This window comes from Lonchura striata, chromosome 2, assembly GCF_046129695.1.
Source record: "Lonchura striata isolate bLonStr1 chromosome 2, bLonStr1.mat, whole genome shotgun sequence".
Taxonomy (NCBI): Eukaryota; Metazoa; Chordata; class Aves; order Passeriformes; family Estrildidae; genus Lonchura; species Lonchura striata.
The window spans coordinates 102,852,088-102,871,010 of record NC_134604.1 but is presented as its reverse complement, the minus strand read 5'-3'; the positions used below and the strand labels follow the sequence as shown (position 1 = coordinate 102,871,010).

The following is an 18,923-nucleotide window of genomic DNA, read 5'->3' as shown; positions in this document are numbered from 1 at the left end:
CCATCCCTGAATTTACAATCAGGAGAAATCTCCTTAGTGAGGCTTCCTTCTGCTTCCTCCTTGAGGCCTGTAAATAATCTTATGATTAAATGAACGTTTCAAAAACTGATTGAAAGATGGTTTAAATTGAAGTTTTTTGACAGCCTCTCTCCCCTCTCTCTGATTGTGATAACAACTCAAATACTTTTAAAGAAATCAGTGGTGATATTTTATATTTCAAAAGCCTGAAGTTTATCCCTCTGGAATCCAGAAGAGAAGAGATAATTAGCTGGTATTATTTTGTGCCAGCAGTACTCAAAATGTGAAGCCAGAAAGCAAAAATCCTACTTAAAATGCAGCCATTTTCTTCATATAAATACACTAAGATCCTGCAGAGAACTTCTTGTATACTTTGTTTATACAATAATGGTATTTAATAGCACCACACTAGTACATTGATGCTGGACTGTTAACCATCCAACAAATTTAAAAATTCACAAATTTGGCGCACAAAAGGAGACATAAAATATTTATCTTCTTGCCTATTTTATTAATAATGAATGAGATCTGTGAAATTGCCTGATTACATGTTTTTTTTGTTTGTTTGTTTAATAATAATGAATGAGATCTGTGAAATTGCCTGATTACATGTTTTTTTTGTTTGTTTGTTTAATAATTCTGTATTATCACATTTGTTTCTAAAGAACTGGAAATTCTTCATTCTTAACAGAAGATCTTACAAATTAAACACACATGGCTGCTATAAACTCTGACCATTAAACGCTTTTGAGGGATGGAATCCTAAGTGACAAAAGAAAGAGACTTCTGCTCCCCACTTATCTCCAAGTAACATCTTTGGCCATTTAGATGCAGAAGGTCTGTGACACAGAGAACCCCATTTTCCTTCTAGAAGTTCAGCTCTCAGAAGTAAACAATATTAGTCACCTACCCTATCCAAGGTGTCCTCTGACAGCAAAGCCAAGCCCAGCTGGAGGAGACACCAGAGGTCCCTTTAAAGGGAGAGGCTGCCCTACATGGGGTTCCCCTGAGGCTGCTCTGCATCCAGGAACTATCCCACACGGGACCAATAGCCTGAACAGTGCAGGAGAATAAACTTATTAAAATCCACAGGCACCAAAGTGTGAGGAAACATCTCCTAGGACTGCTGGAGGACAGCCTCAGAGCTGGAATGATCTAGAGGGATGAAATCCCTTGCCAAGTTTTATATAACAATATGGTAAATGCTGTGCTAACAGACACAGAGCCTGGCAAACACCAGGTTAGTCTGCAAGGCTTTTTTTTTTTTTTTAAACCTAGTCAGGCTGCTAGTTTTACAAAATGTCATATATATTTGTTGGTTGGTTTTAGCCCAATTAATTTGACATTTTAATTCAGCTGAGGCTTTTATTTATATGAGCTACTTAATGTGGATAGGTAAGAGGCCCAGGAAAAAACCAGAACAATTACAATTAGAAAAACAACCATTAAGCAGAAAACCATCTGGGACACTGCAGAGCCCCAAGTGAAATATGAAGTACAGTATGGCTGCCAAACAGATGCTTATCACAGTACAGAGCATAAAACAGCCAGGGCAGAGCAAGCTCCCTGGTCTCAACCAGATGTGCTGCACCCAGCTCAGACTCTGCCATGGCAGAAGGGATGGGATCAGCCTGGGAAACCCAGGGAAGCTCAGCAAGAGGAGTCAGAGGCCTATCAAACACAAAGGATGGGAAAAACTAACCCAACCTTCACAGCAACCTTTCAGCTTTGGAAGAAGGGCTGCTGTAATGGAGCAGTCTGTTTCCTGTGCCATAAGGGAATGGAAATGCTGGGCTTAAATTGCAGAGGGAACAATTCAATATCCATTAGCAGAAAAAAAAAAAAAAATTCCTTCCCAGAACAGCAAAGAGGAAAAGCACTGTCTGGAGGGAATTAAGAATGCCCACCACCAGGAGTGTTTAAGATTTGGACGGTATGGCAACTCCAGATTTGGATGGCAGACTTACAATGGATAATCTTCCAAATCATTTCCAGCTCCCTGGCTCCAAGGCAAGCACATTACACTTACAGCTTTGCCAGGGTCTTTGCAGGGACCAAGATTTTAACCTATATACACTGCCCTCCTGCACTGAAAAGGTCTAGGAAACCGGTAAGGAGATAAAGATGCCAAAAATTAAGCATCTAGTGCCATTTTAGCTGTCCAGGGGTATCCAAGGAAGTTGCATAGGGCTGCCAGGTTAGACACAAGATGAGTGACCCTCTGGAGCAGCAGCTAGTGACTGCAAGAAAAGGCAGCCAGAAGGCCAGGCTAGCATGATAGGACAAGTCACAAAAAATTGTCCTACAAGATTGACTGCATAGACCTCTATGAAAATATTCATCTTAAACCCAAAAATTCTGAGGATTTCTTTTTAAAAAATAGTTTAAACTGATTTGCTTTGTAACAAATCTGCCTTTTCAGGATGTTGACTGTTTGCACTGAAGTCTTTAGTATCCTATCCTGCTTCCCATGATGAACATTAATTAAACAAGAATGCATGTTTACATGGTGACCCTCCAGACATCCAGCATGGTAGTAGTTTAATAAAACTGTATTCTTCCCATGTCCTTCCAAGCACTACTGACTCAGGTTCATCCTTGTTTCAATGATTGCCTTGAAATAACATGAGAGCCACATACAACAGATGGTACCACCTGGAGATGTAATGAATACATTCTGGAAAGACTTTAGGACTCCTCTGTTCCCCTAGTCCTACTGGTACTATGCCATCATCTTCTGACTTAATTGCCATTGATTATAGAAAGGGTTTAATCTTTTTTTAGCTTTACAAGTTTAAAATTATACATTTCTAAAGAACCTTCTCATGTTAATGATAGGGACCTAACTTTTTTTATTGTAGATTTCTGTTTCCTTTGCATTTAGAAACCTTCAGATTAGGCCAAATCTCTGCTATATCTCAAAGAAAAACTATGCCAGTTCTACAAAACTTCCAGTGAGAAATGGCTTTGTCATAGAAAAATTGCAATCAAATTGCAGTAGTCAAATCTAAGAACGTCTTTATAACCATTTTCAGCAGGTTTAAGTGAGAAGTTTTATATAAATTATTAAAAAAATGCATGTTTTCAATGTTTATGAAACCTAAATGAATTTAAGGTTAAATTTTAGGACAGGAAAACTCTCTTTTCAATGGAAAATTATGGGTTAATGAAAAAATAAAGTTGGATTTTCCTTTTCATTCAAAAAACAATGTCAAAAATCTACATATCTTCACTCAGGAAATTTGACTATAACTTCAGAATTGAAAGCACATTAAGAATTGAGGGAGTTGAAGCAGCAAGCACAAAAAAAGGGCATTTTTAATATTGCTACCAAAATTTTTCAGGCCAACAAACTGGGAAGGGAAAGCAGTGGGGTAAACAGAGAGCCCTAGAGGACTTGGACTGTTTTCCCTCTGTTGCTTGTGAAATGTTTTACCATTTATGGGTGACTTTTCCCAAGGAGAACATCTCTGCAGCCAGACCCAGACAGGGCAGCAGCAGAGACAGAGCTTGCTGATACCATGAAGTGGAAAAATTAAATGCAAAATAGATTGGTTACACAACACCTGGAGAGAATTAATGCAGAACATAAAAAAGCCCCACGAGAAATATATTCTTGCATGTATATATTCCTTATTTCAAGGGGGTCTCTGGTAGGGAGTAGCATAGCTCCATTCACAGTCCTCAACTTAGTAACTGAATTGAGGAAACTTAGCAAGAAAAGCAATTTGGAAGAATGTCCATGTAAGAAATTCTACTGTGAACTTCTTTTGCATATAAAAAGACAATTTAATTCATATATTTCAGGCAAAAGCAGATGACCTTTATTGGCAATGAGACCCAAAGCTATTAAAACCAAAATAAAAGTAGGAATTAATCTCTCCTTTGTATTTTTAGCAGCATGGGCAATAGAGATCAAATAAAATTTTAAAGGTGGCAACAATACATTTGTGGGCAAAATGCATCTATATGTATAAACACTAACAAGCATAAAATTAAAACTAGTCTTATTTTTGTTGACAGGCCATATTGCTTTCTGAACTGCTACTCAGTAAATGATTCAATACTTGGCTTTCAAACACTGCAGGCAATATCTTCCCCTTGAACTGAAATTTAAAATCAGGATATAGAGGTTTTATATCCCATCATTTTTGTTTAGAATACAAACTCATTTCTGCAGTGGAGTTGTTTTTGCATATGAGAATTGAAAAAGCATTATTTTATAAATTTTAAATTTTAATTAAAGCACATGCCAAATATGAACATATCTACTCCCAGTTGTTTATCTAAGGTGGTCATATTTTTGAACATAATTAGGCAGCACTTTTAGGTAAGCTCAATCTGAGTTAACAGCAAAAACAGTGCCTTGGAGGCAATAGGAAAAGTAGAGAAGGCACAAAATGCTGATGGTCTTCAGCCCACAGGAGTGCAAATGCCCAGTCAGGTACCACTGGAAGGCTCAAATGGGAATTAGGAATGAAAAATCAGATCACAAAAACAAAGCTCAGAAAAAGCAGACATTTTATTAGCCTACTCCAGTGTCTGAGCATGCATGGGCTGTGTTGCCCAGAAGGATGTCAGGCAAAAATAAAAAAAACTCGACTTAGCAAATGCTCTTGGTTGTACAGGACTGATAGTGGATGCAGTAAGAGAATAAAAGCCTCCTTTAGTGTCTCAGAAGGTGCTGCACTTTGTGCTGTTCACCAGTTTCATATAGAATACTTCCTAATGTGAAACATTACCTCAATTTCTCATAGCTCTGTTTATTTAAGACACCCCTAGGCATCAATTCCAGAGGGGAATATACAGTATCTTAATGCTTCCTCCCTCGTCTCTTGGTGAGGATAAAACTGGGTGGTCAAACAACAGGACACCACTAATGATGTCCTCTCTAAAATGGAAAGAGGCTGTCAGAAAAGCAAACTGCCCTATTAATTTCAGCCACACATCCTCATCAACTCCAGTGTGTGCAATCCAGGCTTTATGTGTTATTCATCCTGACTCACACATTTCACTGTTGCCTAAAACCTGCCAAAGTGAAGACACGCTACCTAAAATGCAGAGAAGCAAGACTTAGAAGTGTACACAGGGTACCACTTCATAACACAGTGTTTAATTAACAAACATTGATCCTTCTGAGACATACCTACATGCATTACAGCCCCCTCATTAAAAAGAGGGAAGTCTCCCTAGACCTGTATTTTAGAATTTGAAATACCTGGCCTTATTCAGAGTATATTTTTTACTGGTACTAACTCCTTCTTGAAAGCAAATGCTGCCATGTCTCATGTATATACCTTCTTGGGCACAGTGCATGATTCTTGCTGCTAGTCATGGGAGTCTTTAGCTCCTCTGTCCTATTTTGTGAAAGCACTGCCACCTTCAATTTAATTCTGCAACTGGGAAGTTGCAACATGGGAAAAATAGTCCTTAGTTTCCCTTATTCTCTGGCTAGTTTGTAGTTTTTTACTGGGAAATAAAAGAAGAAAACCTCTCAGGCTTGGAACCTCAGCACAGTCATTTGATACCTCTTTCAGTGACCAGCCCTCCCTGACATAAAGGTGAGCTTTCCTGAAACCCTCCACAGGGACTGGACATCTCTCAGAGCTGCTAAATGCCAAGGTTACCTCCTGCTCTGGCCTTTGACAAGTGTTTTCAGTAGTTTAGGGTCAAAAGGCAAATTTCAGAGACTGGAGCATGAGGCTACTGTGTTCCTCTGAGGTAGCATTCACAAGACTGTGTGGACTAAGCACGGGATGCCAGGAGATGTTGCAAAACTGCACAAGAGCTTGTGCTGATGGAGCAAAATGCCACGGAATACCTGTGAGTTTGCCCAGCCTTCAGAGTGAAATCTTTCCAAGGTGACAGAAGTCACATGAGGAAGGTTGTAGCATCTTGTAAACACTCTGGAGGGTGAAACCAGTGCAGCAAACAAGCAGCTCTCAGCCATTAATTGCCCCAGAAGGGCAGCCAGTAATTTATTAGAATTTATATGAGATTTTGTTACAGCTGTCCATGATATATAGAAGGTATTATCCAAAATTACAATAATGGGGTAGCAACAAAAAAGTCCTTAAACACATGTCAGGAAGAATGATTGCATTAAGAGTGCAGAAAAAGAACTGAAAACTTGCAGAACAAAGAGGCAAGAAACAACACAGAAGGAAATGGAATTTAACACTGCGAAGACAATCTAAGTGATTTCTTCCTGCTGCAAATACCTTTTCAAACTCCAACACAGACATCAGTGCTTTTCTATCCATGTTCCCTGAATAAATTTTTATGGAGCCAGCATAGAATAAATTTTTATACAGCCGGCATAGTAGAAAACTGCCTTGCACACTGTTGCAGGTCCCAGGTGTGAGCTCTCTGGAAAGTGTGCCAGCATTAGCCCAGCCAGTGCTGCAGCACACGGAGCCAGCAGCAGAGCTCCTGTCCCAGCAGTCCCTGGGCAGATGACAGCACCTGGGATTCCCCCAGACACGGCTGTTCTCCAAAGACTTTTTCAGGGAGTATGCAAAAAAGATGCAGGTTTTTCTGCAACTAAGTTGACAGGATCAACAGCCAGATATACCCTGCAGAGAGCTAGTTATGTACTTCTTTTAGATGCTGACATTAGTAATGCACAAACCAGAGAAGTCTTTGAAAATGAAGGAACCACCACCAATGATAATTTTAAAAAAATAAAGCAAAAAATGAAACAAGCTTTCCTGGGACAAAACCTGGAAGTAGTCTCTGTAGAAGTATTCTTTGCAGTCAGTGGCAGAATCTGCCGAAACAGAGAGTGCAGACTGAGGTGGGGCCAGAGGGGAAGAGGGTGACAGTGTCATGATACGCTGCTGTCTCCTTCTACTACCTCCCACTAGCAGAAAACAAACCTGAGAAGGCCCAACTCTTCCTTCACAACTGAATCACAGAAATGCAAACACTGTGCCACAGCCTCCAACCTCTCTCTGTGTTCAGGCTGCCTCTGAACAGCACAGCAAGGGGCATGTTTGGTGCTGCAGGTCTGAACGTGGAACGTGGTTTGCCATTTGCATAGTCAGGAGCAAACACATGGAAAAGCTTAAATATCCCACAAGAGAATCCTCTTCAATTACAAAGCAAGTGACCATTACAAGATGGTGTCAGTATGAAACATCTACATGATTTACACAAAAGTCATTTGGGAAATAAAACAATCCATTAAGGATTAGCAGTGCACTGTTAATGTGATATAACAGGACAAAAATATGCACCTTAACACACAACAAAGGTAGGTCCTGACAGATAAACACAGGAAAGGACAACCCATATTTTCAATCTGTCATATATATCTAGGCATTGTAGCAGAGTTGATACACAGAACTATTTTCAGGGTCAGTAAAGCCTTGAAATATCTATTTAAGACATAAAATGGTGACTGACTGAGAGAAGATGTTTAATTGTTGCAAATCAGTGTAACTTTAGTACAAAGTCAACAGAACTATGTTAAATTATAGCAGCTAGAGACAGCATCTGAAAAAAGTGTGGAGCTCCTAGTTTGTGTTGCAGTTATTTGAAAACAATTCTGCAAGAGAAGTTGGAAGAAACAGGATTGCATTTTACTATTTAATTTAAATTCATGTAACTCTAAAAGTGAGAATGTAAAACCAGAAAGCTGAGAAAACAAACTTTTGGCAATGACATCTGACAACAGCAAAGGAGCTGCATTCTTGTCTCGCACACAGAGCAATAGGAATGATTAAGCTTTAAAACACACACAAATACACACAAGAACACAAATAATCATCCAAGAGCCCAGCACTGTGTCAGCATCACAAACATGTAAGGCAAATAAATATATTTAAAAGATTCTGATACCACATGAGGGAACATTCAACGTGAGGTTAAAACATTTCTGAAAGAGAGAGGCTTTCCTTTCTCCAGCCAGTTGCAATGTTTCATTCTCCCAGAGCAATGGAAGTGAAGGAGGCAGTGAGGTAGCACATACAAGGTCACCCATCACGTTAGTGACTTAGCAGATGTAAGCAAATCTCTCAACTCAGAAACTGGATTTTGCACTTAAGAATACCACTTGCAGGAAATCCTCATGCCTTTTACTGGTAAGGGCACTGGAAAAAGTCAGTGTTGCAAACAGAATATTGCAGTCATAGCAACAAGCAATTCAACACTTAAACTTTGCAACAGACAAGACAGTATTTTACTTCTGGTTTTATAATTTCAAGGTCAACAACTCATTAATAGCACTTAACCTGTCTAGCTGGTTATCAATGTCTCAAAAATAATCTCCTGTTAAAGCCTCAGACAAGGAAACCTCCTAATTCAAATAAAAAAATATAAGCATATGTATACATAGAGACCACTTCAAAAATTACACCTTTGTTCTCCTTTTCTGGAAATAGAAAAGAAGGATGGAGAAAAGCCCAAGTCCATTACATCAAGTGCTAGCCTTTCACTAGTAATTAGCAGGCTATAAAATGCTACAATCAGGTACACAAAGGCATTGAAATTGAGATTTAAAACACCAAAAAACCCCTTCGACCTTGCAACAGTATCTGTAAGTAGTGCCCAAACAGCACAGCAAAGCCAGTAAAAGCCAGAAAAGTCTCTTTGACCCTTTCCATTTTCAGTAAGGACTTTTAAAAAAATATTTTTACATTTCTATCAGTAAAAACCCATTTGAAAACCAAATCTTAAGGCTAAAAATAGGACAAAATGTGCTGCATGGTTGATGAAATTTAACCCTGTTAATTAGATACCTTCATTTCACAGTCAGTAAGAATCTAATACCACCCTAATAAATGTACCCGTTTTTTTGCAAAGCATCATGCATGAACACAATTGAAATAGTGCTTTTTTAAACTTTTAATGACATCAAAATTAATTTCTGCAAAAGAAACCACTGTTTTCTCAAAGCAGCAGAAGAAAATATAGAATTGGAGATGTTTAAAAGAAGGTAATGCCTAATGCATAAGGGCAACTTTTGATCTCTCTCAAGTGTACTAAATAACATCCACCTGAATTTTAATGCTCAACAAAGGTGCTAACTTTAATGAATCAACTTAGGTAGGTAGTTAATCATACAAAGCTTTCATTACCCTTTCCTCTCTTTTTGTACTTCTTTACTGCAGTGAAAAAGCTGAATTTGAAGGAACAGATAGCAGAGACCCTTGGAGAGCTCAAGGGCTATCCTGCCTTCTTTGCCACTTCTGATAACTTAATTGCAGTGCAACCCCACAAATCAGTTTCACTGATTGACCCTACAAACTGGGTGTGGACTCAACGTTGCTAGCAGCACATGCTGAGAAGCTCCACAAATGACAGCGAAGGACAGAGCATGAAACAGACACAAAAATGTGTTTACATGTTCAGGAATGGCAGGGACCTTCTCTAATTCCTGGTTATTTGGATTATGTTTGATAAGTAGCACCAATATCTATGGAGTTTATGTGCCATGTAACTGACAGTTACTCAGCAGTAAGATTTTTTTAAGCCTCACTGGTCACAGTTTTCTCTATATTTTTTTGTTTGTTTGTTTGAAATGCTTTTTGAATTTCTTTCTTTATAAATCACAGTAAGGAACTGGGTAAAATACTGAGTAAAATACCTTCTCTTTTTCAACTTCTTACAGATTTTGGGATGTCTTGTGACCTGCCTGCCTGGATACTGCATAATCACAGCCTGACTCTGCACTCCAGGATTTACCAAGAGGTTTTCACAGCTCAGATGGGGTTGGCTGGAAATCTTAACAAGTATGTCCCTTGAACACACGTGTCAGTGGAGGAGGACACTGTGCAAGTGTAAATGTGAAGAAAGCATGGAAGCAAAATCCATTTATTCTAAGGATTGCTAGTAGGTGACTGGTGACCAGCCTACAGGGAAATGTCTGGTGATCATGAGATGCCATGCAGCACTCTGGTTATTAGGCCTCATACATAAGGCAGACCAAAGAGGTGTGCAACAAGGGGGACCTGGTAAAACATGGGGGATGTTGAAAGACTGTTGGGGATTTTTGATAGGAAAAAGGAAAAACAACCTCCACATTACACAAACAGGACACTTGAAAAGCCACAGAAATATTCCATACTTACTTTTATCTTCCTGGTTTTCTTCTGCCGCTTTGCCTTCCGCTTCCTCTTCCTCCTCCTCCTCCTCCTCCTTCTGCTGTGCTTCTTCGTGGTGGTCGGCAGCGCCGACTGAGAGGCTCTGGCAGCAGTGGTTGAAGCCGCTGTCCCGAGGCAGAGTGAAACTTCGGGGCTTTCCCCCATTCCCGTTCAGCACTTGCATCCGCTCGCCCTCCACCAGGGGGAAGGGGCCGTAGTGGTCTTGCAGGTGGCACTTCTGGGTGGGCAAGGTGGACTGCCGCCGGTGCTCGGGGGACACCACGGCCACCTCGGAGAACACGGAGTCCTCCAGCGGCAGCGTCTGCAGGTAGTGCAGTCCCGAGCTCGTGAGCGGCGTCTCGATGAGGTCCTGCCAGGAGCGCCGCTGGCTCGCCGTCTTGCGCACCGGGGACTCGGTGGCGCTCCCCGCCACCTCCGGGCGGAACTCCTCGTGGGACGACTGCGACTGCGACGTCTCCGTGGACGACAGGCGGCTGTGCTTGGGCTCCACGTAGGGGCTCGTGCAGCTCATCTGCAACGACAACAACGCGCAACCTTCGGGTCAACGCCGCTAGACCTGACGCTAGTCATAACCTGCCACTGTCAGCCATGGCACCCGGTTCATTAATAAGTTGCAAACTTACCTAATTAACCTGTCCTGATCCTAATTTTAACGCATACCCATGGCTGTATGTCACACCTGTTGGCCAAGTACTGATAGTTATTCATAGTAAGTATCTTTACTATGTCACTTAATCCATAAAATAAGCCATGAAAATTTGCAGAAATGTTGCAAAATATGGCACTATGGAAGACATAGAAAAGATGTACCTCATTCAAAACCTTAAAAATGCTATCCAAATGCCTGTTATCCTATTTTGCTTTTCTTTGGAATCACGCTTGCAGTGCTTCAGCACTGTCATTCAAAGATCTATAATTTTGTAAGATAAAGTGCTGCCTTTAAATTAAACATCATGAATGTTCTCTTTCCTCTGAATTTCCCCATTGTTCATTCCAAAACCCATATTGAAGTAAGATGTATTAGTTAACACTGAGTATGCAGAGATGGAAGTTAAAACTTCCAGTGGAGAGTAAGTTAGAGGTCTATAATAAGGTTTTATATCAACAAATGCTTCAAGAAAAATAAAAACCAAACTCCCCTTTTTTTCTAATTTATATGTTTCTATAAGAGAAACCTACTTTTTCACAATAAGAGAACAGCTGGTGTTGCTGTTTCCAATACATGACAGAACATTTTTATGCTGGCATTTTCTCTGGAAATTCAAGTGTAATTTGTTACTGTAATGCTTCACAGCACAACTGCTGGAGCCTTATAGAAGAGTCTGTGTTGTTCCTGAGGTAATAACATTCTCTCAGAAAGTCGATAAGGGGGTGGTGAAGGATTGCATGGATGAGTAGCTGTCCATCATGAATGAAAAACAAGAAGAATGACTTCTGTAACTTACTCTATTTTGTACAACAAGTGGGATTATAAATCCGTGCTCTCTACAAACCAGTGGAAAGAGCAATGGTGGCCATTGGTGTTGCTTAACCAATGCCTTAAGTCAAGCACCGACTAAAGAACACATGTTTGGGTGCCACCCTGGGCAGGAGAGCAGGCAGAGGTGGCACTTCGGGCACACGTTCCTGGGGACAGCTGCAGGGGACTCACCGAAGGTGGCCGTGGGTACGTGTCGTACGGGGGCGGGGGGCTGTCCTGCTTCGGTGTTGATGGAGTGTCAGCCTCCTCCTTGTCACTCTCACTCCAGTAATCTGCAAGTCACACAAGGATCAGGTCAAAAACTGCCAACACATTTTGATGCAGTTTTGTATCAGAGATTTGCTTTCACAAAAGCAACATTAAATTCCTCCTTTAGTATTACTGGCAGTGAAATACCAGAATGGTGATGCTGTCAGTGTTAGCTGCTGCAACTTGGAATTGTCTTAATCTAAAGAGGGAAAATTCTAAATATTGTGGAGTATGCTAAACCTAATGTCCTATTATAGAGCTATGGACAACAACCTGAAAATGAGACACAAATTTTACCCTTGTGCACATCTTAAAATGCAACAGGCATATAGGATACTCTTAACACATGTATCAGACTTTCAAATATTTATACCGCCACAAAAATAATTATGATTGGGCATGTATTGGCTGAAAAATACAGAAATATCTTTGAACAGAAATGATTAAAAAAATAGCTTTGATAAAGTCTGCAAATAACATCAACAAATGTATTTAATCAACTGGCAAATCAAACAGATAAGAGTTATTGCACCCATGAATAATCAGTGCTATTTTTCTACCCATTTTCTCCATTATATTCTACCATTTAGACATGTTTTTCAATTCAATTTTTAATAACAAACAGCTGTATTTGAGGCAAGACAGAAAAACTTTTTATCACGTATCTGCATCATAAAACAGCTGCTGCCCTGTTGTCCATGCAAAACCATAAAGGTGATATGGTAAGGAAAAATATGACAATGACATTTAAGAACACAGTTCAAAAAGAAGGATGAGAAAATATAAAGGATACAGATTTTGTGGGTTAAATTAAATGGGCCACAGCATTTAATTTTTTCAGGAAATCAAGCCTTGGCCAAGCTTATTTCAAAAGAGAAAACACATAGAAGAATATACTACAAATGAATTTATTCTTTTACAAAGATTTTTTGAAGGAGAACAGCATCTAACTAAAAGGACACTGAACCTTAATATTCTCTGAAATAAAATCCCCTAGTTAACTGCTAACTTGGTTCAAGACAGACAACTCTTAACATTTTTGCACATTGTAAGACTTACGCAAACATTTCTGTTGTCACTTCATTTCTGACTGTATTACCTTCCAGTACTTGGGTAAATCATTGTACAACAGGACACTACAGCTCAGACTGCTTACAGATTATTCACAGGCAATTTTCACTTCACCTCAAGAGTTTAACTAAGTGCATCATTTACTACTCTTCCTTTGATAGATAAGGAGAAAATGATTGATTACTGCTTCACAAATGATCTAAACTAAAAATCCGAGCTGGCACAACATGTAATTTTGTCTTTAATGATTTTTTCTTACAATTACTGTATGCTATGATCAAAAATCTACCATATTTAATCTTATTCAAGACTTAAAACATAAACTTACCTTTAAATTACAGAATCTTGAAACAGGAATCTCTATAGTTTTGTATTTTTTTAGATTTTAGTATTGGTGGGGATAGCCTTATTTATCTATTCAGTTTTTCCACACAATAGCAATTCTGTTTTTACTCCAAGCCTTTTCATTTCCTTCCTGCAAGCTTATAGCTGAGACTTGCTCTTTAGACAGTATAATAAATAAGTTGCATAAATAAAATTTTCATGACTACAAAATAAAAAGAAATCTTAACAGTTATGTCTCTAGACATCTGCAAATAATTATTTTCTGGTGAATGAAAAACTAAATCAGTGAAAACTCTTTTTCTAAATAAATCCTAGTTTTATGAAAACTTGTTTCCAGCAACTTAAAACAGTTGAAAATTTTGGCATGTAGGCATGTTTGTTCCTATTGCAGCAAAACCTAATGGTCTGCTGTGTGGTGAGAGACCTGTCAGAACTGCATTGTTCAGTGACATTTCTGCAGACTTGGAGCTCAACTGTTTATTCCGAAAGCAAAATTTAGCAGTCTCAGTGCAGGTTCCAATTTTGGCTAAAAATATGAAGGTGTTCTTGCTGTCAAATCCACATACAAGAGAACGCTGTAGGATGATGCTTTTGCACACCTTACCTCAGACAGAGAATTCTGTTGGCAGCCTATAGCTTGTCTTGAAAATTTCTGCAGTAACAGGGGTCAATTTTCAGATAAAATATATGAAAATGGTCTCCCACCAATTTTTATAAATGGTCTGCTTTTAGCAACTGACTCATTATAGTCCATCTAAAACATGTATGATGCCATGAAACATCTGCTGTACTTCTCTCTGTAGATTTATCCAATTCGGTGATGGACAAGCTCTATGCATCAGGCATATTTTGTAAGTTTTCTCAATGACTAACAGACTGAATATATTATACACAAACCAACACTGACCTGCCATTTCCTGAATAAATATACTCTATTTATATAAACTAGGGATCTTTCCTTTCTGATTTATGTGACTGGAAAGTATATAACTTCTCCAACCAAGGAAGTCCCTTGATGTATTGCTAACATGCATTGTATTTCAGATGAAAAGTTGAAGGTATTTTTGTAAAACTGTTCTGTACAGAATGTAACATTTTATTCAGCAGTACACCCACAATTCGATGATTCGTGCATCTCTGAAGCTCTTGAAATGTATTTATGAACTTTAGATTCAGAACCATTCAACTCTTAATTGAGACAGATTTGACAACTCCTGTTGAATTGTTTCAGAGGTATTAAAAAGCTTTGCTGCAAAGGGCTGAACCACACAGAAATAAAAGAGCTTTTGTCAAATCAAATATACAGATGACAATTGATACAGTCACTGAATATAGAAAATTCCAGCTTCACAGTTTCTATAATTGCAAAAATGCTCAAAGTGATAGAGAGGTTTTACTTTGCAAACTTGATGCCTTTGCTAATTAGGGGCACTATTGAGCTGTGTAACAGCCCTTGTGTTGGGAGCCAAGGAAAATCAGCAGAGGCATTAAAACAGTGTAGAGCAGAGAGGGGAGGATCTGCCTCCCACATGAAACACAACTAAGCAACACAAAGAGGGTACAGTTCTACCTACCTGCCTACAACAAATCAACATGAGTGAATGGTGTTAGAGTGGTAATAACGAACTCTGTCAGTGCCTGGGATATAATCTGCATAGTCAGTGGGGTTTCACTGATTATCTTCAATAGGGAGACATTTTAATAATAAGCTTTATTGCACATCATCTCATGTCTATCTGGATCATCTGCTATTTTATTACTCAGTGATTTCTTAGTAGTAAAAATATTTCTCCACGTCCATCTGGATTTTGAAAGGTGTATCATGTGTGTAAATGTGCACTTGGACAACATTAGCATAACATACACCTTTTCACTTACTGCCCCACATGGCATTGTAATTCTAGTGCCAACCTGCTGTCAATAAAAATTGTAATTTGGCTTTGAATGCCAAAATAGAGGATTTCCTTGAAGACTCTGAGATTCAGTTTGTTCACAGCCTCTTCAAGCAGTGACAACAGATGGTACACAGGTTCTTTCAAACAGGTTACTGTAGTGATGCTTAGGAAATACGGATTTCCAAACTTATTTCCAGGTCTGGTGAGGCACTGAGAACATGACTGAAGAACAGTGAGCATGGTGCTGCTGGGTACTCCAGGTTGTGTAAATGCAGAGGGCCTGAAATGACCTGAGTTTTTTGGCCCAAATCCCAAAATCTTTCTAATGAAGCCTTCAGAGCCACAGAATTAAAAACTGAGGTTTTAACTGAGCAGAAAGGCATCTGGATAAGCTCTGGATCATCATGACCACGGCAATTTTCTGGTGCCTGCTGCTGGGTACATATGTTAAAAAGAGCATGAATTCAAAACCTATCTGCTTGTCAAAGCAGATACTTGGATAGGAACCCTTCTGTGCATCCATATCACTGGCAATTCTAAGAAACAACCTCCGTAACACCAATGGACTGACCCTTTCTTTTTTCTGTGTGCAAATAGAATTTCTGCTGCAACAGTTCAAAGAAAATTGACACATTATTTTATATATGCTGCTTTTTTAACCCATTAAATATTAGGCATAAAAAATAAACACATAAAATGTAAGCCTACAACTCCAAATGAAATGCTAACAAGGCTGTAGCACACACTACAATACAGTAAAACCAGCAGGAATAATGAAATTTAAGTAGCCTTAAAATTAAAGTCCTTAGAGTAAATCCAATTGTCTCAACAGGCTTTAGAAAAGTGGTTTTGTTCCCAAGAATAATTCCATGAACTCCTGCCCTCTGTGAATTCAAACACAAATGCAATGTTTAAATTTTTTTTTTTAGCCTACAGATTCTTAACTTTCTTCTGATAAGGGACACAGATTCCTTGATATCATATAGTGGAGCTTACTGGCAGTATATCTGCTTTTTTAGCTACCTTTTGCAACCTTCTCAGAAATAATCTCAGAAGTGTCTGCAGATCAGAGTCTGAAGGAATTAGTCAGAACTCTTGACAGAGAAGGAATTCTCTAAAGCAATAACAGCAATACTCATATGTGATTTGTTTTCGGATGACAAGAATGAGGCCTGATACACAGCAGGGGAAAGAGAATAGATGAACCTGTGATAAGAGCTGACAGAAGAAACCGAAATAACAACACATTACCTTGCTCTTGTTTGATCCTCTCTCTTTCTGCATAGCCAGCAGCAAGCATGTTAATTCTGTTGAGCCATCTGAAATAATATTAAAAAAAGCAGTGATACCGATCCAGCCTCTTAATTTTGCGTGCATTTCAAGCAAAAACAAAGCTAGAAGCATCTGAAGGAGATTAAGGACAATGTTATTTTTCATATCAGACAGCTGTTCTCTTTGATACTCTTATTCAGGGAGTCTCCAAAGATCTATGATTTTGCTGTTGAACAAACTGTTTTCACAGCAAGAATTTTATTTCAAATGGAAAACCATGTATGATGATGTCAAACATCTGTAAAATAAAGGATTTAGAGATAATCAAAGAGCTGTTAAGTCTCCTGCTCACAGATATGCCATCGCACAAATACTCCTGCTGTTCTGATTTCTTAAGAATAAATACCACTTTTCAGAGATTTAAGCAATATTTTAAGGCCTGAATTGGCAACTTAGCAGAGGGAACAGAGCAGAAAACAGCAGTAAAAAGAACAGGTTCACTCCCAAACAGACATTGTGGTTTAATTATGCCATTTTATTTTAGAGCTTACCTACAGTGCTGTGTACAAAGAGAAGGAGGCATATCAGAATTCACTTTTGTGTTTGTGTCAGAGAAATGCAGGGAAAAAGACAGTTGCTTCAATACAATTCACATCTAAGGCTTTAATCTCAATTTAGCATTGAAAAAGTGCTTCCATAAACTGCACAAATTAAGAAAAAAGCCCAAACAAAACCATATAAAAAATCCCAGCACCCAAACACAAAAAAATAAAACCCCAAAAACCCAAACCAAAAAGCAAATCAGCTATTGCTGCTCTCTTCTAGTAGGGCTGTCACTGCCAAGCATACACTGAACTGTCTGTAGCAGGGCAGTTTCAACCTGTGCTCTTCCCCCATGGGGCTCTCAGTGTATTCATCAGCCAAATGCTTACACTGAATCAGGTCCTTCATCAACGAGGCTTTAAACCACCATGGCAATCTCCCGTGTTGTCCATTCCATGGTAAACCTGGAATTACTTGCTCCAGTCATCCCATAGTCAGAATTTGACAGGCCTGGTTTGCCAACCTACTGGCTTGCAATTTAACTGCTAGGGTATACAGAAAGACAAGTCCAGTCAGGTTTGAGTTTTCTTCAAGAATGGGAAACCCCCATTTCAGAAACCTGTGCCTGATGGGTTTTGTTTGCATACATGCACAGAAACAGGATGTTTGTCTGGCAGAGGACATACCTTTGTAATGTCTCCTGCATGCCTGTCTTCAACTATTGCAGTGCAGGGCAAGCATCAAATCATAAAATACCGTTGCTTTCCTAGAAATTAACTCCTGTCATCATGGAGTCAGAAAACTACAGAATGCTTTAGGCTGGAAGGATCTTAACAATCTTGTAGTTACAAATCCTCCTGGCATGGGCAGGGACATTTTCCACTCACTGTCACTGTCTTTGCACAAACAGTGACCACATATTTGATCTGTAAACCATGCTAATGCTAATCATTACACATTAGGAATAAAACTAGGGATTTGCTCCTGAAGTGATTGTAGAATACTTCAAGTTACCATACAATCAAGATTTCTGACAGAAGAATAGGGAAGCTGAAGAGGACACTAGAATTTGAGTTGTAATGGTTAGGAAGTGCCATACAGCTGTAAAAACAAGCAGCATACAGGAACAGAAATTCAATAAACCTTATCTCAGACAATGATGTCCAACCTTCAAAGCCAAAAGATGATCCACTACAAAGCCATATTTTAGGCTCACATTCTTGATATATGAAGACCTGCTTTGAGGAATAAAGTTCAGCTGCCAGCTGAGCCAGCTCTGCCAGCTCAAATCAGAGGCACAGAGGCAGGGATCTCACCCAAAGCACTCCAGCCCCGTGCTGCAGAGGGACCAACAAAGGCCACAGACTTGTCTGTGCCCAAAGGGTAAAGCAGCACAAGATGACAAGCATCTGCTCTGTCAAATGGCACAGCAGACACTGGGGATGGTGCTTTGCTTGCCTCTCACCTAATTCAGGGTTTCACATTCCCAGTTCAACTCCCGGTTTACCACCCTCACCTGCACTGCCAGAAGGGAACAGCCACCTATGATCCCCACTGGGCAGGGCTGCTAACCACAAAGCATTAGACAATTGAGTTATAAGGCTTCTCCTGTCCTTCATTCTGTCATTAACATGAGATAGCATTTCCTGGTAAGTTTGCTTATTATTGAGGTAACCAATTAAATTAATGAACTGACAGCCAATTGATGCTGCTTACAGAGATGACAGATGATGGTTTCCAGAAAAGCATTATTTCCTGAAAAGTAAAATCTAATGAGACCCCAGGAAATGTGTAGCATTCTCTCACTCTCTAGAGATAGAGCAGGCTTACTTCACCTTTAATGAATTTCTGCAGGTCATGATCTGTGCTGAGGTTTGGACTATGACCTGCAGTGCCTGTGGGGTGAAGCAGAAGGTGGCTGCAACCACTGATGTGGTTGTACAC

At 39.4% G+C, this 18,923-nt stretch overlaps 1 protein-coding gene across 7 annotated transcripts in view; it reads right to left on the bottom strand.

The window, feature by feature from the left end:
• Positions 1 to 18,923, bottom strand: part of CNKSR2 (connector enhancer of kinase suppressor of Ras 2) — a 205,531-nt gene that overhangs the window by 29,699 nt on the left and 156,909 nt on the right. For all 7 annotated transcript variants that reach the window (XM_077781642.1, XM_077781641.1, XM_077781643.1 and 4 more), the window contains 3 exons: positions 16,416 to 16,483; positions 11,776 to 11,876; positions 10,092 to 10,635 (listed from right to left, as the gene is read on the bottom strand). In XM_077781642.1, the coding sequence (XP_077637768.1) occupies positions 10,092 to 10,635; positions 11,776 to 11,876; positions 16,416 to 16,483 (713 nt within the window). The remainder of the gene's footprint in view (positions 1 to 10,091; positions 10,636 to 11,775; positions 11,877 to 16,415; positions 16,484 to 18,923) is intronic.